Here is a 25159-nt window from a genome sequence, read left to right as displayed (position 1 = left end):
GGAATCCTCACTATTTCCTTGTAGTGTCCCATCCTAAAAGTAAATCACTCTCATCACAATTACTTTAAACAGCTTCCTACATTAAGAGCAAAAATCAAATTTACTTCAAACTTTATACGTCCAATCTTCACATGCCAGTGATACATATCCCACGTTTGGATTTCAGCAGCAAGGGCGTATTTAGGAGGTCCAGGGGGAGGGAGTCAGGACCCTTCCTCACCGAAAGACCAAGTAGGCCTACTACATTAAACAATGAAAATGTAGGTGAGTTTCATGTGACGTCAGAATGCGCACAGCAATTTGCGGCCAATTTTATTGGTTGTTTGCAAGGAAATATCCACCACGTAGAATTCGTTACATCTGCACCAACTGTGTGTTTGTTTTAGATCACGAATGTCTGTATTAGTATCTCCGGCCCGCCTTCTTGAATTCCGTATGATTACAAGAACTGGCCTCAATCATGACTGCTTGAAGCCACAGTGCAGCAATTTGTGACGTACGTGAAACACACATATACTTGGCGGCGAGGGGGGCAGTTGCCCCTCAAATTATCGCCACTTTTGCCCTCGCACTGTGCTAAACCTTATATACAAAGGGAAATATAATGTCTAGGGAACGGAACTTTATGTGCTAAAAAACTCAGAAATATTTATTTTTTATGTGTCATAAATGTTGAAAATATGTGATAAAAACAGGAAAATATGTGACAAAAATAAAAACATTTGGTAACAAAAACAAACTATAACATGCATTTTAAACACCTGAAATTAGTTTCTAAATGATTACCTCTTAGCGAGCTATTTTTTGGAAGAGTTGCAGTGGATCACCATAGTTCTTTACAAATTCTCCATTGTAAATCTGTGACGATTATCTCTAAAAAGCATCTTATATTGTGAGAAATATGGCTCCACGTCACAAGAAACAATTCTTGCATATTTGAAGCACGAAATGTCACTAACGCTGAAGTTTTCCAAAGCTTCCTCTTCCTCTACTTCACCTCCTTCCAAAACACATGCAATTTGGCACAATGTTTGAAAACCTTGGTTTTTCCCCAAAAATTCTGTACATTTAGACATTTAGATCCAGTGAGTTCTTTCAGTTTCGTTTCTACTATACGGACTTCACCAATGGAAGCTGCCAAAGTGTTCGCGGACGATTCAAGCTTTCATATGGAATTAGAGAGAATGGACAGGTTTGTTGAGATGTATGCCAATTCGACTTTTAAGGAGGGCTCCATCAACAGTTCTTGAAGAATTCTTCTTTGTCGAGATCATTTACAACAGATACAATTTTTTTCAAAGTTCTGGGCATAACATCTGCATCGCGTAACTACAGGTGTAGGGGGAAGGGGAACCTCAGGACATTTTTGTTTAAAAATGTCTATTCTTCTAGGCGACTTGATAAAAACTTTCTTCCCATTTGAAACCAGTTTATCGACATTGGGATAAAGAGCTCTTATCTTTTCACATATTCTATGCAACGCATGCGCCACACATGTAACGTGCACCATTTTGGGGTAGCTAACGGCAAGACCACTGCATGTAAGCTGCAGCATCTGTCAAGAGAAGAACATTGTCAAATTTTATGTCTTCTGGCCACAATAGCTGCATTGCTTTATTAAAAAGCCTTGCTATCGTTACGTGTAGCCAGCCCCAGCTACTTACAGCTATTTTCTCCCGATAGGATCGTAGGCGAGGTGCCAGAAGTCTGCCAGCGAGCGTTTTCAAAGACAAAACAAACCTAGCACTCTCGATATGAAAGAGGTGCGGAGAATAAACATTTTTCCTTGGAGGATTTCGAGGTAGATGAAGTCAACGAGCGATTTTATGTATTTAAAATGAAAATTCGCAAAATATGTATTTACATACGGAAAACTGGAAAATATGTGTTTTTATGTAAAATAAAATTTGCTGTGTTGACATATAAGGCTATGATAAGAATTTTGGCAAAAATGAGGGTCTCTATCTTATCGCAGAAAAAACATTTATTTACCTAAAGTTCCTTTCCCTAATAATGTCTTTGTCATCCCGGTTTTGGAACCTAATCGCCGCCACTGCATTTGTTGTACAGTCAACGGCAAATATAATGGTAGGCAAATTGTCCACCGATATTTTCATTACTTTTTTATTCTACATCTTGTGTTGTTTTAAAGAATGAAACTATGTTGGTTCGAAGCAGACATTGTTCTCTACATATTGACGTCTTTATTTCAATTCATTATCATCACATTGTGTAATGCTGACCCAATGAAAATGGTGATGGACAATTCGCCTACTGTTTCATTTGCTGTTGGGTGTACAATCGAGGGTTATTTATTTCCGCCGAACTTACTGGAAAGAAAGAATTATATTGGAATCTTACGGCTGTACCAAATAAGATTTATGCACACTACTACTTAGAATAATATGCATAAACTATTAATCAGGAACTTTATTTTTCGTCAACTGGGTCTAACGTCCGTTTATGTTTTCACTTTTTTCACGTTAATTTCCTTGCCAGGACAGTTCTATTCATACAAATTTTGTCGATAATTGAACTGAATTGACTTTATTGCTGGGCGAGGTTCAGCTGTTGCTGGTCTACCACCTAACTCATTCTTCGAGTTGCTGTCTGTGCAACATTTTGCCGGCTTCACTACTGATTTGTTCAAACCTTCCGTTCGGTAGCACTGGTAATTCGTTCGCATTAATCTCTCACTATACGTGAGTTGGATAATGAATACGTGCTGTTATATATCTATTTTTATATCGTTATTAATTAATTTACATACAAAATAGACCTAGAAATTTTATTAACGTATTAATTAAAAATTATATTATTTCTCAGACACTTGGTACAGACCACCCACCCAGAATATATTTTTATATACGTGCCTGTTTAACAAGTACTGAGTTCTACAGACAGGAAAGAACAGTTCCTCTACTTGTTATGTCCAAGCTTCTTAGAGCATGCTTAAGCCTTGTGAAGGTAGCCAGAGCACGTTGTTTATTACACCACCGATAACGTTCAAAGACTGTACATATTTCTCTATATTTACTTGCCACTCTGCTTATTTTAAACTCAATAATCAAGTCACAGTTACAGCCACACCGCAAAAATTGTTATTTAATCTTAAGTTAAACGCAACAACAGTATTGCTCCACACAATTAAACTTTTGCTTATGAATAGCTCTAATTTACAGTGTCCCAGAAATCTTATTTTTGTGGCAATCATTACTGAATATTTAGACGTGCAATTAACCTAATTTAGATTATTTTTGTTTCAATTTTTGTAACTGTTTTGCATCTTTTTAGCAACTAATCACAAAAGATACTGTGTAATTGTATCTTTATTTTTAATTCCTATGTCAATTAAATATAATGTGTTGTTTATTGTCTGTGCAACTTTTATGATGCAAGCAGCATAATGAAGGCATTGTTTTACTCTATAATTATGCATTTAGGCCACCAGCTATCAAGTATTCGTGGCAACACGAGAAGTAACCATGATTCTTGAAATGCAAAGTAAATTCGTAAGCCCGACGTAGCTTGTGCGATGTGACGTCATCAATTATATTGATTAGGAAATATTAATTCTATTTCAGTGAAAATGAAAGAGCGCCCACTACCTAAAACTATGTGCGCTAACTAAGACTCCTTTCGACCAAAGATTGTCAAAGTTTAAGTGTATCCACTATCCACTACATGCTCAGATAAGCTAATCTAGACCGTACCGTACAGTGGGATCCATGAGTATTACCCTGCAAATTGTCCATCACCATGTTCGTGCTCTTTATTTGACCCAATGAGAGCTTCAAGAATTTTAAGAAAACTCAAAACAAACTGTTGACAACTTCTGCACCAGCATACATAAAAATCCGTCGCTTAAAAACACATAGGATGCAAGAGAAAAATTAATGAAAATAGTCATGGACAATTTGCACGGTAATACTCATGGATCCCACTGTACTTACAGTTTAACGTACATCCAAACCATTGTGTAAAGTGCTTCAGTCCGACTTCTTGTGGAACAGATGACTATCTATGTTCAAGTTCTAAAGTATGTACAGTGAGAAAGTGTTTCATAACATCATGACCGTTCATAATCATCGTTATCCTGGGTCAGGCACCTATCTAGAAATGTGTTTCGATAGTGGATCCTTTTATGATGACCAAATATTTCACATGTTATAATATTTAAATAATGCCTTAAAAAGTATTATTACTACTATCACCAAAAGAACAGAACTTAGATTTTGCACGGTTCTAACTGAATAAACAAATGACGAATGAAGCACATTCTCAGCAATCAATCTCAACTTTGGCTGTACACATCTATGTTGAGTTGCTGTTCCGTTCGCTATAACTGACACAGGTTGAATCTCTGTTTCGGATACGATTTATGGCTTCTTAATTGCACATAGTAAACTTTTTTGTATCATACCTATTAGATTGTAGCTATCAGTAATCGCCAACTAAAATTCCAGTCGCGTACGCAAGAGGTTGAGGCAAAAATTAATAATGAAATTCTTGAGGAAATCGTCCTACATTTCTGCCATTCCAAAGCACCAACCTCAGCCCAACATGAAAACCGGTTCCTCCTCTAAGGACGGGGCCATTGTCTTCCTCAAAGGAGGGCAGGAGAAGAGTCGGCAGACGACCACAGGCTACCAATCAGGTAAGGTCGGAGTTCAACAATAGAAGAAAAAAAAGGAAGATCTACGTCACCTGCGGAGAGTTAATATCCAAAGATGAGCTCGTGCGTGTCTCCGTGAAACCTACTCTCACCGTCCAGACACCTGCGAAGCTGAGATAGCTCCAAAAGAATGGGAGACCTGTTTTCCTGGTTAGGTTTGGCTGCATGTGAACAAATCGAAAGGTACTCAGGTTGTAATGGTATGGTATTGCACCTTTCACATTTTGAAATCAGTAAAGTGCCTACTGATGCGCTTTCAAAATTTAAGCAGTTGCTAATGGTGTTACGAATGGGACGAAAATGTGATCAACTTGGAATGCATCTCTCCATAACAAAAGAACTCATTTGTATTCGAGTACCAACATCAATCAAATTTGGGACAAATACAGTACGCACTATGCACTTTGTGGAAAGACCAAGAGTTGTCGCTTCGTAGCATGTTTTCTTGCAATATCTTTCCAAAACTGATAAAACATCGCTACTGTTAAACGCCCATTGTCATTTGAGACCTGTCTACAATTGTTACAGAAAGATCAAGCCTTCACCGAGTACTATGTCAGATGCCGCGGTGATTTAGGTGGTAGGGCGTCTGACTACCACGCGGGAGACCCGGGTTCGGGATCAATTCCCGGGGTAGGTGATCTAAGTTCTGAATTTTTCTGGCCTTGTCCCTGCATAAAGCGGCTCTATAGCTCACCCAGCCTCAAATCAATTGGTACGTGGGGGTAAAGATGGCCGGATGCTGATCACTCACCTCCAAAATGATCGAGATATGTGGGGTCCTACCCTAAATATGCCATCACAGCACGGTGCAATATGCACAGGGAACTTTAACTTACCTTTACCTATGAATACTATCTCAAACTAGTTTCCCTGTAAATTCGTATGCTTCCCCCCTCCCATATATATATATCAACTGTAAGCAGAAACTACTAATGCATGTCCAGATTTGGTCGATTTAGCTGTCCAGCCCTTCCAATAGCATAATGGATAACGTTGCTGCCTTGTTATGAAGGATACCCGGGTTCAATAACCAGTGGAAGCACATTTCAGATCGTATCCCACTTAAACTAAGTTCATACACATTTATTCGATCCGTGTATAAAGTTGACTTAAACTTTGCCAAACTTCCGTATGACACCGCTATCCTGAAGAAAACGCCTCACCAGTGGTATAGTGGTAACGTCGTCGCTTTGTAATCAAGGGATTTCTGGTTCGATACCTGGTGATTCACATCTCACTTTAAACTGTAGGTCCAAGCTATCTGTGCACATGATGAACTTCTGGAACCAACATGTAAGCTCAGAGAATGTATGTAATTTCATACAGGATACTAATGGTAATTCTTCCAAGTCACCTCCTTGGTAACACTTTCTCTTCTATGGCGACATCATGTCTGCTGGCGATGGGTCCGTCTTCGCGAATGTGTGTCAGATACTTTTCTGCTTCCTACAACGCATCCTTACTTGGTATCACTTCACAGCATACCAGTGTCATCAAGCACGTTCATTATATTTTAAGCAATTTTCTGTTTAGCACATACACTTACTTCTTCTTTCAAATATACGTTAAATTTGCTCGTTTCGTGTTCTACTAAAGTGGACCACTTCTTAAAATAACACGATCCGGAGGAGGCGGTCATCCTGAGTGCAGAATGATGAAATATAGGTAAAAAATGTTTGAAAAGAATATACATCCCGGCGCCCTATCAAATTAATATTGTGAGCTGGGAAAGAATTAAATCTAACACTTTCCTTGCTCAAAATGCAATCTTTCACTTTTCAGTCACATCAGGTAACCTTTGCTGTTGGGTTTTGTTGTAAAACAACGCTGCCACTTGAGATAAAATTTATGCAGGCTCGACCAGAAAATAGCTACAATGAAAGCAAGTACAATTACATTGCTAGTAAGCACGAAATAAGAAGATAGTGGGCGTAACTTGCCGTTGGACACTTCCCTTCTCAAAATTTTCATATTTATTCAAATTTGCAAATTAATAAGTATTTTTTTATGATTTCGCAATTATAACAGTTATTTAGCAAAATATTCCCGGACGTTATTTTTATGAGAAAATTTCTTCATTCTCCTTCCACCTTTCCAAGTTAGGTCCCAAGTTACGTCCATGGAGCTAGTGTCAGGATGAAATTGACATTGTTCCTCTGTTACCATAGATAGGGATGTAGATATGTTGGTCCTTGTTGCGAAAAATAGCTTAGTGAATAGTGACTTATAACTGATTGCACGATAAAAAAAATCGAGCTTGGCATGTGAACTCGTAGAAATATTATATAATATTTAATTAATTTTAAAAAGATGGAAATTTAAAGGAAATCAATGCTAATTAATATACAGGCTGAACCTCCAACCAATGCATGCATACTCTTTACAAAAATTACTTTCAATTCCACGCTCCGAGTTAAAAGGTCGATTAGATAATAAAAGCAATTAATACCTCTTCAACATAACCTTCCAAGTTTCATACCTACACCAAGGGCATTCTCAAAATCGCTCCATGTCCAGTATTTGTGAGCAGCATTTAGCTCTGCCATTGTAAAGTCAAGTCCATCGAAAATATCCCACGAATGGGAATATTTGTTCACATTTGCACATGACGCGAACCACGTTCCTGCACGGTTTGCCATTCGCTTCTCACGGTTTCTTCGATTGTCCTTGCCAAGCACCGACACGGGCGACATCTGGGTTAACGAACATTGGACTGAAGCTCCTGCCACATCCAGACACACGGAATGGGAAGAAAATCGGTCAAGGCTCGTAGGTTGGGGTCAACCGCCAAAAGAACAAGTCATAAACCGAGTCGAAATAATTCTGACAGCCGAGACACAGACGTCGACGACAAGAGTTTTTCACTAGATGGGTTTTAAAAATCAAACACCGTGGAGCAAACAAAGGAATTACGTGTTTAATGAGCAATTGCATTCACCTTCTTCACTGACCAGCACAACAATGATACTTTTGTCAACACACAAAACCGGGAAAAATTGATACTTGAAAAGATAATGATATATTGATTTGAATTAATACAGATCTATTAATATATGAATGGTTATAATAGTTGGAGTGGCATGCACCAAAATATTGACGATTTTTTCTTTTAAATCTGGACATATGCGCAACTTATTCCTGCTCATATTTCCGTAATATTTGCTGCTTTAAAAGGGGAAAAGGTTTTTCATTTAAGAAAACTTCACGAAAAGAAACTAAACTGTTTCAGTTTTGGGCTTAATGACAGCATAAAAATCCTCCATTAGGGCAATTTCTGTATAGACTGGACATCATACAGATTTTAGATTTCTTCAGGTGATCATCAAACTTCGAAGTAATAGTATACTGCATTACGATTTCTGTAATAAGAATCACATGTGTAATGGCGTTCATATTTAATTTACTTTCTTAAATGATACCTAATCGTGAACCACTGTGGATATGAGAATTTGTGTTTTTGCTTCGTCCATTCGTATGATGAATGATTGATTGATTTTGTTTATTTTACTTAGCTTTTCTTCTACTTTTGTCTAATCGCGAAGATGAGGTTGAGGGACGATATGATGAAATTGGTGAAGAGACAATCACGAAGAACACCCATGCCCTGGTCGAGATTCGAATCTGGGACCCCTGGCGTCGTAACCACTCCGCCACGGAGGCCAGCTGTATGCTGAATGAAAAATGTATAATGCATATTTATGGAGAAATGTGTATTTAAACTGTAGAATTTACCTATGGTCCTGCATACAGCATTAACATAATACTAAACAACAAGAAACGTTTCATAGCTCGTTGATATTTTATAGTGTGAAATCGTGGGAAAATCAATTGGCGATCTCGGAAGCTAAGACGATTTATCTTTGTATTTTTCATTACAGACTTTTTTCAGTATAATAAAAGCTACAGTGAAAAAAACAAACTTTCTCCATATACCATTTTCACTTTTATCACGTCCAGATTTCAAAGAAATGCCTTTCGCTTTCTTGCTACTGGTTTTGGGCTTCCAAACGCATTAAGGTACTTCCGAACAGGAAATGACGTGTCACTGACTCCCTGGACATTCCCTAAGGCCTGCCCTCTGAACACTTCAGAGTGAAATCGCCACTAATTACAGTCAGCCCTTGGTAATTATAACTTGTCCTGTCGCTGTCCGGATCAACAAGATGGTCGTGGCGATGTTTCGCATGATTTTTACAAGGAAGTCTTCTTGATAAAATATATTCAACAGCTAGAGGTGATTTGCTACCTGTTCTGTTCCAGTCCTGTTTGAACACGAAATGCCTGTCTATACTTAGCAATCCTATGCTTTAAATCTCAGTGAACTAGAGTTATAGTTGAACATTAGATTCCGTACTCCGACAAGAGTATGCTAAGGCATTTATAAAACAAGCTGCAACAATAAGCTATAGTACACATGCATACATACAAGTATTTTTTTCTGGAAATTATAGATATCTACATTGATGTGATCAGTGACGATTTAAGGGGCATATCGGGATTTCAACGTCTCCCTAAGTGTCCTGAAACCAGTATTATGATTGCTTATCATCACAATTATTTTCCAACTATTGTCCACTGAATTGCACTCTTTTTCCACAAGAAAACTAACACCCAGATTAGTTAATTACATTAGAAGCTCATTTTTTTCTTTTGCTAAAATATGATCTTGCCCCTTTTAGAACCAAGTAAGGAAACCGTGCATATATTGCAAACATATTGGATATGCTCGGTGCTCGAAGTGAAGGGGGGTGGTATTATACCTCCAGCTATCTAAATTTTCGCAAAACATAACCCCCCTTTCCCCCAGCTGTCTCATTGTCATCCACCAGCTAACCCAAGGTTCGTCCAAACAGCGCCCTAGGTAACATTTTTCACTTTAATTAAAATTTGTTCAAAATATTTACTAAGAAATTTGATTTTGAATATTTAAGAATTACGCCAAAATATTAAAATATATGTTATGTAATCACAAAAATAACAGTTTTTCGTGCAAAGTAAAAAGAAAGTTTGAATTTTGCATAATTCCCAGGATAATTAATCCTCCGCGAAAGTGTTGCGTGGGATTTTTGCGGACCCCCGTGAAAAACCAAAATGCCGGGAAATTATCGGCTGGTATCGGTAGATGAATTCCAACCTATACTTTCCGATACCGATAAATCAGCATCGGTAGCGGGTCAGCCCTAATTATTTTAATTGATGCTCTCGCTGACGTACAAAATAATCCCTATTTTCGGCTTCATCTGATCTCATTGGAAAGTGATAAAGTCATAGCAGGCACGTACATCTAGAAATATGTTTCTGGTGGGTCCGACCAAGTGTCTCAAAATAATAATAATAATAATAATAATGTTTAAATAAAAATAATTAAATTAATTAAAATATGCAAATTAATATATTTCTATTACATGAATACATAAAAGGAGGGTATAAGAATAGATATAACAGCACGTATTCATTATCTAGCTTACGTGTAGTTAAGGTCGGCAAAATTTGTACAAAAGAAAAGGCGCTGGCAAGGAATTTAATGTCAAATAGATAAAGAATTGAATATTTATTAATATAAAAAAAAGGTTGTTAGATCCAGTTGACGAAAACTAAAGTTCCTGCTGATATTTTCTGAGTATTACGTTATAAGTAGTGATAAATCTTTCGTAAATTTACTTTGCCACTCTCAAAGTATGATTACAATATAATCCTCGCCTTCCAATAAGTTCGTGGGAAATAAATAACGTTCGATTAAGGAACAAGTATATTTTCATTATCTAATTTTAGTTATTTTATTATTTCATTATTTAATTTTTGTAATTAGTAAGTCTTTCGGGGGTCCGGGCCCCTTGGACCCCCTCTAAATACGTCCTTGATACGTAGCAATTCCAACTATCATGGGAGAATTTCCAAAACTATGAAACTGAAAATCTTCTTAGTGAATAAAATATCCCGTAATTGGTTGTCAATTATAGGAATGTCTTTATAGAATGATGCAGTCAAACACATTTGTGCTGCTTGACCAGAAAATCGTTCACCAGCAAGGTAACATTAGCTTGATTTCGAGCATTTCCCTAACATTTGAGTGTGTCATTGAAGCAGTGTTGTCCTTGTTCATTCCTCAAGGCATTTCCGATTGAGTAGAGTAGCAAAGGGCTCTCGTTTTTTTGCGATTGCACGTTAGTCCTCGAACCGGTCTGTTGTTTCGAGGGAGAAAGAAGAGTAACAAAAGATTTAGCTTGGTCCATTAGCTATCTTTCTCACGCGTGACCTTCAATACTTCAAGGGAGGGAGGAATACGCTTAGAAACATCAAGTCACCCGTTGCCAGACGAACAGAAGTTACAGAAACTCAGATCAGTATCTAGAATTCAATTTCACTACCAGAAGGTCATGTAAATTCCGATAACCTTTCGTTCCAGTGTAAACTAGATGGTAAAAACTGATGACAATGCCGCATACGGTAGTTTAGCCTTCCTGAGCGTTGAAGGTAGGTAAAATGACAAAAGGTATTACGCCAATGAACTGGTTGAAGGTCAGCTTGGCTTCATGTTGCGGCACTTGAGAAAAATGCACGCTAAGACAAACACATGGTAGTAGATGGACTGGCGAGTTGATGTTACGTGAAACTTATTACAAAATTCTACACAAGAATATACATTTACAATATTAAAAATAAACACTAATCAACAGACTAGCTTATAATACTTAATATATTGACCAGCTTAATCGTTAAAGTTCAGACTAACGCCTTGGTAAAAATAAAAAGGTAGAAAGGTGAACTTTAAAATAATTGTCTTGTATCATGCATCACACTCGTTGTTGGAATGCGAATATATAATTACTAGAGTGTGCTGGATATTGAACATAATACGTTAACCTGAACATCGTTGTATATAATCCAATGTGCGTAGATTACAATATACTGTCAGCGAAAGGAAAGTAATACTGCCATTATATTGCTGTTTGTTTGATATAAGACATGTGCACAGTATTTGAGAGTATAGGACTGAGAATTTGCAAAAGAGATGGTAATATGTTTGAACAAAATCTAGTTGTGCGAACTTTGCAGTTTTGGAAGTTTCATCAGCAGTTGAGAGCTGAGAATACACTGTGGTACTCGGTGTAAGTTACAAGGAACTTTTTAATACGACGCTTGTGTCAGAGTTATCGAAGACATTTTGAGATAAGCAGCGGGAAGCACGAAACAACAATGCTTGTTGCAATTGTTCAATTGTTTTCATTTCCCAGAATAGTCACATGCGTGTGCTTTATAGGATCTTGGGAGAATCGTCCCTTTGACATTAAATGCCTGCTTAATAGATTTTGTATGGGGACATATGATTGACTACCATCAGAGCTAAGTAGTTTTCTGGGCTGGAACATGTTAAAACTGCTCGATTGTCCTCAAAATGTTATGGTTACCTCCGAAATTTTAGGATTTTTACAGGGCATTACGTCGACAGTAGCTCGCAATAAAACAAGAATGCTGACTTTTCGGTTACACGGGAAGCCAGTCATTAAAAACTTTCTGAACCCCTTGCTACCTTAATTTCGCCCCAACTTCCAAACACGCTAGTTTAGATACATTGTTCATCTCCTATTGTTAAGCGTATAGATGTGTAAGATTAAGTTTTCATGGTTGAACACATGGCAGAATACAGTAGTGGGTAGCAAGGACTTTACAATCACTATTTATTTTGGTACCATGATTGCATCCTTGAACCATCACCAACACCCAACCACTAGTATGTACCATGACTGATGGTCTTCATTTCTCTGGGAAAACATGCAAGTTGCATCACCCTTAATGACTGCCTAAATCTGACGATGCCATCAGCAAAGTCCACAGTGATTTCCTGCGCTCCTGCCATGCCGGAACAGACGAGTCGTGGGAGAAGGCCACGACTCCTCTTGCGAAGTCATTAAGGGAGGATTATATTGAGAGTGATGATGATCTCACAGCTGGGCTGTGCCGCTTCCTCCTCGTCGGATCTCAAGGAGAGTTTTTTGACGGGAGGTCTCGTCATGTCGCGGCGCCTTCTTCCACAAGCTCTTCGTCGCCCAAGCGGTACATCACGAAGGGAGGGTTTCAAGTAATTGCTTCCGCTACCGTTCGTTCCACCAAGACAAACAGAAGTTGTCCACTCGCTGATAACCACGTATTCAACTGCTGAAGAAATTCTACTACTTCCATTTGGGTTCAGATATCTGGAAACATTTCCAATAACTGAACATTTCTTAAACTGTACCCAACGCTTTCAATATTGTAGTGTACTGAGTACATAATGCAATCGTTTCCGTATTCTAGAATCATAAAAGATGTAGCAACATTCCTTATTTCTAATAAGTCACAATCTGTTGTTTTCATTTATGTCATATTGAATCCATAGGCGTAGCTACGGGGTGTGCCGGGTGTGCCTAGGCACACCCTAATGGGCTGCTTTATCAAAGAGAATTAAAGACATATATTTCAATAAGAGAGAAAATAAGCGGCAGTTTGTAAGAAGTTGAAAATGTCATTACTTGGGACAAACGTGTGCATTATCGCTGATGAAACGAGTGTCTATAGATTTTCGATATTTTGATGTCATTGGAGAAAGAAGATATTTACTGCATTCTACTCTGTACTACAGCGCTTTTCTTCTATACCTGTCCGAAGCAGCACGTGTGAGAGAACTTTCTCCAAGCTTACCCAAGTTAAAACTAAATTAAGAGCAACTCAGAAGCAGGATAGATTGGAAGCCCTGCTCTTGCTATTTGTGGAACAGGAAAAAGCTTAGTCTATTGATGTAAATGAAGTTATTGATGAGTTTAAGAACATTGTACCTTTTGACAGACGTGTCTCTTGGTATAGATGACATGTATTTTGATGTATTTGTTTGTAACATTTATGAACATTTTGTGTGTGTGTGTAATTTCTATGCAATTTGATTTTTTTTCTACTACATATATTCAAAAATTTTCAACACTGTCATTTAGTGAATTTATATTCCTTTACAAACATCAGTGCAGTTAAAGAGCCAAGTGATTGTGTTGCAAAATATGCTATTAAAAAGGTACAATACCTAATATTTTTTTTCTTTGTGCACACCCAAATATAAAGTTCTAGCTACGCCTATTAAAGAAAATATTGCAACTTTATATTGAGCATGTGTAAAGATTCTAAACAGTTATTATACATGTATAACATGTCTGTAATGTTTGCTATTAAAAGAATAAACATATGATGGTCTGCTGTAAAATTGAATTTCTTTGACTTCGTACTTTTCCCCGAACACTCTAGATTTGTAAATTGCCTGCAATACCCATACAGTTGTTTAAAGTAGCACATTTGAAACATAAGAGAGGCTACAGCATATCCATGGCCGATTTCAAATAGAGCTCAGAAAATACGTTTGAAACACAAAGTCGCAGATTACACGAGAGGATCAGGCCTGGCGATTTTGACAAGGAAACAACTGCCAACTAATTTTGCAATGACATCACTGCTTCATAACTTTATTTTTGCTATTACATCAAGCTATATATGTCAGCAATGAACTTATTTACTAAAACAGGTACTATGAAACACTAACTGCGTAAAATATGAGAATATATCTGCGTATTGATTCGCATTTCCTAAGAAATATTCATATCTAGTGCAAAATCGAATCACTGGTGTGCGCAAATCATAAGATGGCACAAGATGTACTACTTTCTGTATTAAAGTACGTACGTGAGCATTCTTTTATCATTGCTATCATCTCTATTTTCTACACAGCACAGAAAGTAACAGTTGAAAGACTTTCAAGACAATGCAGCAAGAGATAGCATCAAGTTTGTCTTGAATTGTATTTCGGACAGTTTTGTTTCTTTCTCAGAAAAAAAACACAACAGAAACGCAGGTGGGCCGTATTCTTGCTTCAAATTAATTACGAGTAAAAAAAATAAAGGACTGTGCGAGATTTGCACTGATACACCACCAAGATATTTCAAAAATAAAATCATGTACTCACCGTTTGGGCATGTAAAAAGCGTAGTTATTTCCTGAAAGAAGAAAAAGATGCATATTAGTACAGAACATACAAAAGAGTACTGTGAGTGAAATGGGTTATATTTATCAATTAAATCTATAGATGATATTCAGCGAACAACTTCCCCCACAATTCATTGCGCGAAATAACACTTCGCCGCCATATTTCCGGCAAACAGATCAAATTGTGCGTTGAAAACATCCGGGTAAGTATTGTGCGTATGGTCTTTGCCGAAGTGATACAAGGTACGATTATCATGATCATATGAGGAATGTGTATGAATAAAATATCTCAATTTTTTTCGTTGTAAGAACGCTCCTCAATCTTTTCTTAACGTGAATATGTTTGCCGAACTTCATACGTTTCTTCCCAAAGTGCATTGCGCGATGACGTCAAGTTTAATATCATCCATTGATATTGAAAGTTTGTTTCTTCTTCACCGTATGGTCAAATAATATTTTCACGTTTCGAGTAGAAATAACAGGTGAGTCATGAGAAATTTGATTTACCACAAGGAAATTTTGTGTCAAATGACGACAACAGGACAGGAATGTAAAGCCAGTGAACAATACAAGGTGTGACCAAATCTGTAAACAAAGGCAGGAGTGTTATCATACAATTGAGACCACCTTAATGGCCTTATTTGGGAGGATGACGTCCAAAAACAGCTCCGCGGTTCCTCGGGCCAAAGTGGGACATGGCAGATAAGGTTGTTATGTCCTCGACTGGAGAGGATGAATTCTCATTTTTCTGTTTCCGCGTGACACGCTGTGCTCACTCTTGCCAGCTCTGGGTTGAAAATTCCACTTAGCAGCAATGCGCCAATAGTTGAAACGACATCTGACTTCAACAGATGGAAATTTGAAGGAAGTATTCATGTAACAAATTAGAGGTTTGTTCCTTAGATATTGAACATTATGCATTAGAACAATGTTACCTACCCCGCTGTGTTCTTCAGTAATCCTAAGAACAGTTATCTAGAAGATTTTTTTGTCGGAACGTGATTGGGAAGGGAAATTTTTATAATCCCGATGTTCGGAACTGAAAAAAATCGCCCCAAACTATGGTGCTGCCTCCTAGAAGAAGAAGATGAAGCAAGCTACTGTTGCTAGACAATAATCTGTGCAAACAGAATGTGGAATGGAGAACGTAGTTTCGATATAATGTATGTAAAGTGTTACGTTGCATTTATTAAGAAACTCACAAACAACGTAACACTTTACATTATATCGAAAGTGCGTTCTCCATTGCACGTTCTGCACAGATTATTGCCTAGCAACAGTAGCTTGCTTCTTCTTCTTCTTCTAGGAGGCAGCACTACACAAACAGATCGGGTTAGTAGACTCAAGTCTGAACTTGTCAAGTTAATGTCAACCACGCCAATTTTCAATTCAATTTTATTTAGCAAAATAATAATAGGTTAAACATAAGTTTCTATGACTGAAGGGAAAGATGTGAAATCTCGCTCTGTCTCTCCGAAGTAAAATTTTGCGGGCACCTTTAAGTTACAGACATTTTGATAGTAGGCTATTTACGTGCATTTATGAAGCATGCTGAGCGTTATTAAGTGGGACAGCGAAGTCGACAGGAGCCTTGACAGAATAAGAACTGGATGATCCATAATTCAGCGTATCTTAATGCAGTTAATTCATTGAAAGCTGCAGATCGGCTGCGCCTGTTCCATGAATGGACTTTCGCGATACCAGAGGCTCCACGGTGCAGACAGCATGTCCGACATCTTGGGATCCTCTTTACTCACGTCTGGCCTCCTTGGGACTCGTAAAGGTAAAAGGAACAGGCACATCCGGTTTGTCTGATGACTCTGTTCTATTGAAAATGCGACGGCGTGATTTCGTGTCGAGTATTCAGTGAAAAGTAAAAGGGTTTGCCGCTGCTGCTAATGATAAACAACACATTTTTTTCTCAGTCGACCATCTTGGAGTGGTTATCATAGTGCGCTACGACGCCAGGGTTCACGGGTCCGAATTCCGGCCTTGTCCCTTCATCAATTCCATCATTACTCATCCACATCTTCCTATTAGTCAAAAATGTAAGAAAAACGAAGTAAAATGAACCAAATCAATCATTTTTTTCTTAAAAAAATATATATTTTTTCCTTGATTTGATTTGTTTTTCTGCCACTTTGGCTACTTGCAAACATAAGGCTGAACGGTGATAATATGAGATTGATGAAGGTACAATGGTATATGGACGACACAACACGAGCCCCACAGAGGTTTATATTGACTGAGAGTCTAGTCGCCAGAGCCTCGATAGTCTGCAAACTGCAGTCCAGGGTGTACTCTCGACGGGGCTCGCTTTGTAAATGAATGAATGAATTAAAAAATGTTGTGTGCTTACCCACACATGGCCATTTTGCACCCTTGATTATCCCTCCATCCATCTTATCACCAGTCATCCTTATCTTCGCGATTAGCCAAAAGTGGCAGAAATGTGCAGTTAAATAAACTACATTCATCGTTCAAACCCCTCCTCCAAGTATCGCTTATGGATGGAGTCTCGATAGGGACTTGCGAGGCAGAGCGAGAAGCGGAACTTCGAGATACTGAGACGAAACCGAAAACAACTCTAACGACGAACAACACTGCATTTAATTTTAGAACTTAAGGTTAATGTATTTCATTGTATATTAAAAACAACCTGAAATGCATTAAAAAAAAAAAGTCGCACATAAGACAATTTTAACAGCAGTATCTCATACAAAATAATCCATTTTCCTGGATTCCTCAACACGTTAATCATATCATTGCGGCGATCGAAGAAGCACAAAAGAGAAAAACAGCCTGTTCTCCATTACAAAATGAAATGCTGCAAAAAAAACCGAACACATCTCAAGCGATTTCCGGTAGAGTCGAGTCCCATTTCAGGTTCAACGCATGAGCAGGGATAATACAATGCCTTCCTTCCGAGAGATGCTTAACATGCCGATAAATCGTCTTCCTGTACCTCACTTCTTTTCTTTCTGCTCATAAAACCTCTTGACCCATATTCCCATGGCTTTGGAATTGCTAATTAATTAGTTCTATTACCATATGACACACTGCAACAAATACTGGGTATCTAAAAAAAACCTCCTCGCAAGTTTGAATGAACAAACGATAAGGATATACAAGTTGAAGCGAAGCGAATAAGAATTACAAACTTTAGAGCTTTTGGGAGAAGGATTTCAACGATTCTTCAAGTCTTTGATCAATGAGATGGTACACTTCAATTGATTAATCGAATATGGTTGACACATCGTGACATCTAGCGACAGTATTAAGAAAACGACGATTTGCTAACTCCCCTACCAAAGTAGAACATTAAAGCATGTCAGTACAGGTTCTGATGGGCACTCAAATCCGAACCAAAAATTCTCTGAACCTCCGATCATGTGGTACTCGGTATCCGAACCCCTGATCCTGCGGGATTCAGTGTCTGTACCTCTGATCCTGCAGGATTCAGTGTCTGAACCTTTGATCCTGCAGGATTTAGTGTCTGAACCGTTGATCCTGCATGATTCTGTATCTGAGCCTTCGATTGTTTGTTTGAGGTTTTTGTTTTAAGTCCACTTTATACACAGATAGGCTATCGGGACTGGACCTATCGAATCATGAATCTTTGATTACAATGTGTTACCACTACACCATCGGAGAAGCCCCTCCAAACCTCTGACCCTGCAGGATTCGGTGTCTGAATTTCTAATCCTGGATCCGGTATACGAATTCTGAATCCTGGATCCGATATCCGATTCTTCAAACGTTCGGATTCGCGCATCTCTCATTTTGACATTGGTAGTTTAAATAATATTTTCGTAAATATACGTCAACAGCTGGGATAAACGAGAATCTTTGTCATAACTGAAACATATCAGACACACATATCATATTCAGTTTCTTTTCATATTCATTTCTATAGTATATGCTTAGGTAATAAATTATATGGAACACGATATTTGCTGTTAAATAGGATGAATGTTAATTTTATATTCTGTAGGAGTAGGAAGTTTCTATTGAATGTACGATTTGTGGCTGGTCGACTTGCCTTGTCTATTTTGAGTTATGCTAAATATAACCGTTGTAAGTTGCTTCTCTGTTTACACGAGCTTTGAATGTTTTTAGACATCAAATGACCTGATCATAGACATTCTAAGCGCGGTCTTTTATAACTCAGCTTACGTTTGACACTCAGAAAGTACATCTTTTTGTAATGACCTTCTATATAAAGACCAATTGCTCTTATGCAGAGGCGTTGTTCTTTTGTTACTTTGACAACCACAAGGTCGGTGACGTTTGCATCCTTGTACTTTGCTGGTATAAGTGCAGCTGAATTACTCCCAGGAAAGAAAGGCCACAGATGGATGAAGACAAACTTTGAACCACGCATTGACTTCCATACTGTGTTTGTGCACGTGGTTTATTCTAACGTACAGATATAAATATTTCTGACAAATACAAATTAGAGTTTACTAACACAAGAACGTTCTTGATTCTTCATAAAGTATCAACAATTGCACCGGAATTGTACTAAGCTCAATACTCAACTCTTAAGAGTGTGTACAGAAATCGTTAGTTAGGTTTTTATATTTCCAATTCAAATTATTTCGTCTCTATTATAACTATGAAATGTATCACACATATTGAACCTTAGATTATCGTCAGATAGGAGAAGTAATCTTGAAATCAAATTTCTGGATAATATTTTGACTGGTAAAATATCAAGACCAAATATTCTTATGAAACTAGGTCTATAAATCCCAGGATATGGTGCTCAAAATTATAGAACAGTAACAGTAATGCATACATATAATGGGAAGAAATCATTTTTACATAATCTAATAACTCAATATAATGTCACTAAGAATAACTGAATGTATACGTGTTTTTTTAAAATTTTTTAGTATGTTAACATTGGACCATTTTGTATCACTGTTCAGATTTTTATATGTCTTGTCCTCGGCAAACATTTTGTATTCATTTTCTTCTTTTACTTTGTGGCATTTGATTATGGGTAAAAGTGCTGCACTTTGGAATTTTCTGTATACCGCGCTATAAATACCGTTTGAAATAAATAAATAACAGACACGAATAAGCTCTGGTGAATTTGCTGTCTGATACAAAGTGACTATATTCTGTAAAATATCAAAATTTAGGGGTTCTCTCAGATCTGCGACTTCTTAAAATCTGTGTGCTTTAGTTTCCTGTACAAAGGCACGTTCCCAGAAGTTAATTCAGTAATCCTATCTGGTTTCCTACATGGTCAAAAATACAGGGTGTTTAAAAAAGTAACAAACTCAGCACTCAAACCATGTTCAGTGAATTTTTTTAAAATACCCTGTATATCATAACCTATGATCTTAACAGGAAATATACAGTATTAAAAGAAACGCGATCTGTTGGAAAATATGATCAATAACTACTTAGAAACTGCTTCGCACGTCAATAATACGGAAAAGGGAAGCCTAAAGATTTGCGAATAACATTGTTTTCGATTGCAAAAAAGTGCGACATTGGCAATTTAAACGTGCGCGTGTCTCACCTCTCCTGTTTTTTCGAAGCCACGATAAAATCGCTCACAGCGGCAAGCCCATGGTGATGTCATTTCACGAAAGAGCGACAAACGCACGCTGCAAGAAGTTCTTGCATGACCACTTCTCTCGTTGCCTCAAACCCACTTAGGCTTCTTACTCATAGCTGCAAAACAATGGGGAAGGTCCACTTCGCCTATGACATCAGGAGCTTGCATATTTTCTAGATGAATGTGTTGCACTTAGAAACCAGTTTTGAAAAGAGCAACTATCGATGTTAGTTTGGAGGTGACCCTCCAAGTGACAACCTCTCTTCCATGTAGTGCACTCCTGAGTCCCTGTCTGCATTTTCCAGACTAGCGTCTTGACTCCCACCACTATAATCACACATATTTGAGGAAAAAGCTTTATCACTCAATTTATAATTAATTTACAGAATTTCAATTGTAAAGTAATATGTAAGCCTACTTTCAAAAAATAACTTACCTAATCTAACTAGGAAAGAATACATTTTAATCTTCTTCATCACACAAGTAATAAATCGTCTAACTCAGAACAGAGAAAATTTCCAGAAATGAGGTAATCAAAAACTGAGTATCGGCGTATAAGACCTATTTTGAAAGACAAACAGTGCGTTTTATGATTGAAAATCATAAATTACTAGATGGAAAATTAACAAAAGAGCACCCTCAACAATGACGTTTGAGTCATTGAACCTTCATGGTTTGGCTTCAAACTACCGATGGTTAAAATATGAGCTTGCTACTTTTCAGTCTGGTATACTCGATTTCTATGTAAACATTCAACATTTAAATTTTTATTTTCGTGGTTCTGGGTAAGTAATTTCAGTTGGTAAGTTACAAAGAGCAAAAGCTAAATTACCTGCGAAAGCGTCGAAGTCAGTCCTAGCAAGGAGACCAAGATGGCCACCACTTCTCGAATTAGCATCGCGCTGGGATCTGGAACAAAAAGAAGACGTTTGCTTATAAAAACAAAAAAGTATGCAATGAACAAGACATAAAAAAAGTACAATAAATAGTCTGTGCTTGACGAGTACTAAATGGACTCACACTTTACACACACACACACACACACACACACAACATTAGTGACTAGTGAAAATTTAACAGTACCCAATCATTAGCTTTGATTGATTGATTTGGTTTATTTTACTTCGCTTTTCTTCAACTTTGGGTTAATCGCGAAGATGAGGATGAGTGATATGATGAAATTGGTGAAGGTACACTCACAAAGAACACCCATTCCCAGGACAAAATTCGAATCCGGGACCCCTGGCGTCGTAGAGCGTTGTGCTAACCATTCTCCCACGGAGATCGGCAATCACTAGCTTAGAAACAAACTATTGTGCTATTTTAAAATAATTGCTTCCTGGAGTATAGCGTCCGGATTGCATTAACCTTCAGAAGAATTGTCTTTATAACTATTTAACCACAACTCAAGCCCGAAAGCATTAATTCCAAAAGTGTTAAGTGATTTCCAATAATGACAGTAATAAAAACAATAATATGATTGTGCCGGCCAGGGGTCCCGGGTTCGAATCCCGGCCTGGGCATGAATGTTTGTGAGTGACCATTCATCAATTTCATCAAACCGTCACTCATCCCCATCTTCGCAAATTAGTCAAAAGTAAAATAAAGAAAATCAATCAGTTCAATAATATGATTGCTTTATGAATTTCAACGGAAGAATGGATAAAAACAGAGGCCATGTTTTCAAACTAATGATCATTAAAATATATATAAGTACCGAAAGAAACTTCTCAAGAAAACTGTAAAATCTGATGAAACAAAATTGACAGAACAAACAGAAGTGAAACCAGTAATAAAACAAATATGGAACAATGCAAAATAAAATAAAAGTTGAATAAAATTGGTAAAAAATAATAAATTAACAGGTTTTGGTAAGAGAAAAACTATAAGCAGAGAATGAAGAACGCAGATAAACTAAAATAAATAACGGCAGAAACAATAAAAGGAAAATGTGTAAAAATCGAACGGAAATATGTTGTAAAGGGTTCTTTGACCGACGTAATATGCGTGCCGAAAGCCACATGAAAAATTACAAGTGGAACTTGAAAGCCAAAGAGAACTACAGGAAGATCAGCTTCCTTGAAGCGCGACCACAAACTGCCGAAGTCCTGGCAAGATCCTTGTCGATAATAAACGGGGGAATAGGAAAGAGAATTGCGATCACATCGTCCACCCGCAATTTCCATATATGATTTGTAGGACTCATCAACATGTCAAATACTTGTGGTACCCTGGTAGTAAAGCACGACGTCGACCAATCACGTACAAGATTCCGCGATCGCTTCTTCGCTAACGGCTGAGTTTCTGGTACATAATCATCTGGTCAGTGACAGTAGAAGTTATATAGCATCCTATAGGGTATACGAGCGAGCTACTCAAGCTACTCAAGTGCATCAGTTCTCCAGAGATTCTTTCTAAGAGTGAAAAAAGGTGGAGGGAGATCCGTTAATGAAGGTTTCGGGGCATTGTGATGAAGCTGGAAAGAATGAGGAAAAACGAGCAAATGACAGTGATGAAAAAATGAAGGCAAACTCGTGAGTGGAAGGAGATAGGCTTTACTCAAAAAGTGGGTGTAAAAGCATGTTATAATGAAGAAGGAAAAATAATACAAAAAAAGTATCGAAAAAAATGTTCACCAGCTAAGAACTAGAACAACTGAGAGAGGTGATACAGAACAGAAATAAGTGGATGAAATATAGAGAAAGGAGATGAGTTACAAGATTTAAAAAGTTCTGAGGTATGAACGAATTACGAATGAGAACAGTTAATTAACACGATCAATAATGAATTGAATGGTGGGATAATAAAAACAAAGAATTAGAACATACATCAAGAAGTGAAAAAAAATAAATGGAGAAACAATATGAATTACAAGAAAAAACAGAACAAATGAAGGTACTAGATAACTGACAGAACAGTTTAAACTGTACGTTGTAGTAGATATTGCAGAACCAAGGACGTATTTAGGGAGAGAGTCAAATACTTACCAAGTACTAAAATTAAATAATTAAAAATATTTGTTTAGCCTTTTTTGTATAATGGAGGGTTATTTGCGCCGAACTTCCAAGAAGGCAAGGATTAGATTTGAATCATACGGCTTTGAATGACAATACCAATGAAGATCTCTGCATACTACTACTTATAATAATATGCATAAAATATTAATCAGGAATTTTACTCTCGCCAACTGGATTTAACATCCCTTTTTGTTATTCAATAAATATTCAATTCTTCATCTTTTGACGTTCATTTTCTTGCCAGGACAGTTATTTTTCTACAAAATGTTGGCCCTAGATAATGAATACTTGCTGTTACATCTCTATGCCTATCTTTTTTTACCTATTCATGTACTAACAATATATTAATTAATTTACATATTATGAATAGACCTGTAGATTATATTAACGTATTAAAAACACTCAGACCTATGTTGATGTTAATAATTCTGAGTCATTTATAGCGGGCCTACCCCCCCCCCCTTCCACACATCCTCGAAATATTTCAAGGTACGTGCCTAAACAGAATTTAAAGTAATGTATGTATACTGATGCAAATGAAAATGAGATACGATAATCAGGCACGTACTACGACGTGATATTTAGTGAAAACCTTTATTGCAGCCAAGAAGCGTTGTGTGGAACACACAAGCACGAGATCACGGGTAGAATATACGGGACAATTTGGTGAAGTTACCAGACACTTGTCCCAGGACTTATATCGATGACGAGATGTAGCAAATCATTTGTAAGATTAATGAGATTACCGATTTAAAAAGGAAGAAAAACTATATGGGAATTGAACGAAGTGAATTGTATATCAATTTCAAGTAATGCACAGACTACTCAGGACTAGCACAACTTAGGTTTCGTGGGGGCAAACACACTGAGTTTCTACCTGGGATGAAATCCGGGACCACATGACTTCAGACTGTTGTGGAGACTTTCGATAGTTGAAGAGCGTATATTTGAGTCCCTAGACGCGCTTCAATCATGCATTTATCCCCCCCCCCCGCCCCTCCGCTAATTTTCTATTAAATAGCTTACATCATAATAATGAAATGCCTTCGTAAAGAGCCCTAACCGCAGGTCAAACCAACAGAAAAGAAGAAAAGGAAACAAACTTGTTTATCCTGTGGAATGCTTCCGGTTTGCACAGATTCCATCCATCCTCAATCTACACCGTGCGATTAGCAGCTCGACCTGGCGGAGAGTCGTGGAAGCCAGCGTTCATTGACGCAACGAACTGGTTCTTCAGCTCGTTTGTGTAACGGTACCCTGTCACAGAGGACGATCCTGCTCTCTCAAGCAGTCACTCAGGAACAGTCGTTCCAAGTGAAGATAGGCCTAATCATCCTGTTTCCTTAGGTGCTGCCTCTCGGTGGTTTCTCCGAGAAGTGCACAAGTTAAAACAGCAAGTTGATATTCACTAACCCCAGTAGGTCGTGGTCGCAGAAGAGACGAATGATAACTGAATCGAAGCTGACGAAAGAAAAAAACAAAGCTAGAATTTGTGCAGGTGAAATGGTCAAGGACTAAACAAACTCGAATGGATGGAATGAAGTAGAAGCTTTGAAGAAACAAAATTAGCGCATAATTTTAACAGTTCTGTGCACTAATTTCCAACATACGACTTAACTTGAAGTTTCCTAGGAAAGCCTAAATAGGTGGGGGAACACTACGAAACCATTGTTTCGTACAAATTTGTGTGAACTCCAAGTTATGTCACAAGGGAATAAATCGAAAATGCCCAAACACACGACGCTTCTGACGGATACATCTCTTTTATGCATTCTAGTTTGAACACCTTTTTTGGAGAAAAAAAGCTAGAAGGCCATCTCCAGGCCTTTGAATTTCCTATGGTACGTACAAAAGATCCAAATATTTTTTGCCTTTTTTTCCCCCAAG

At 37.7% G+C, this 25159-nt stretch overlaps 1 protein-coding gene across 4 annotated transcripts in view; it reads right to left on the bottom strand.

Annotated features, from left to right (window-relative positions):
- Window positions 1–25159, bottom strand: part of uif (sushi, von Willebrand factor type A, EGF and pentraxin domain-containing protein uif) — a 227839-nt gene that overhangs the window by 164120 nt on the left and 38560 nt on the right. For all 4 annotated transcript variants that reach the window (XR_014443858.1, XM_083142169.1, XM_083142172.1 and 1 more), the window contains exons 2-3: window positions 21088–21164; window positions 14661–14691 (exon numbers count right to left, since the gene is read on the bottom strand). Coding sequence is in view for 3 of the 4 variants with exons in the window: in XM_083142169.1 (XP_082998295.1) it covers window positions 14661–14691; window positions 21088–21153 (97 nt within the window). In the remaining variant the exon portion in view is untranslated. The remainder of the gene's footprint in view (window positions 1–14660; window positions 14692–21087; window positions 21165–25159) is intronic.

Source organism: Lepisma saccharinum, chromosome 20 (genome assembly GCF_977018435.1).
Source record: "Lepisma saccharinum chromosome 20, izLepSacc3.1, whole genome shotgun sequence".
In the NCBI taxonomy this organism is placed as follows: Eukaryota; Metazoa; Arthropoda; class Insecta; order Zygentoma; family Lepismatidae; genus Lepisma; species Lepisma saccharinum.
This window is presented reverse-complemented; position numbering and strand designations above follow the sequence as displayed.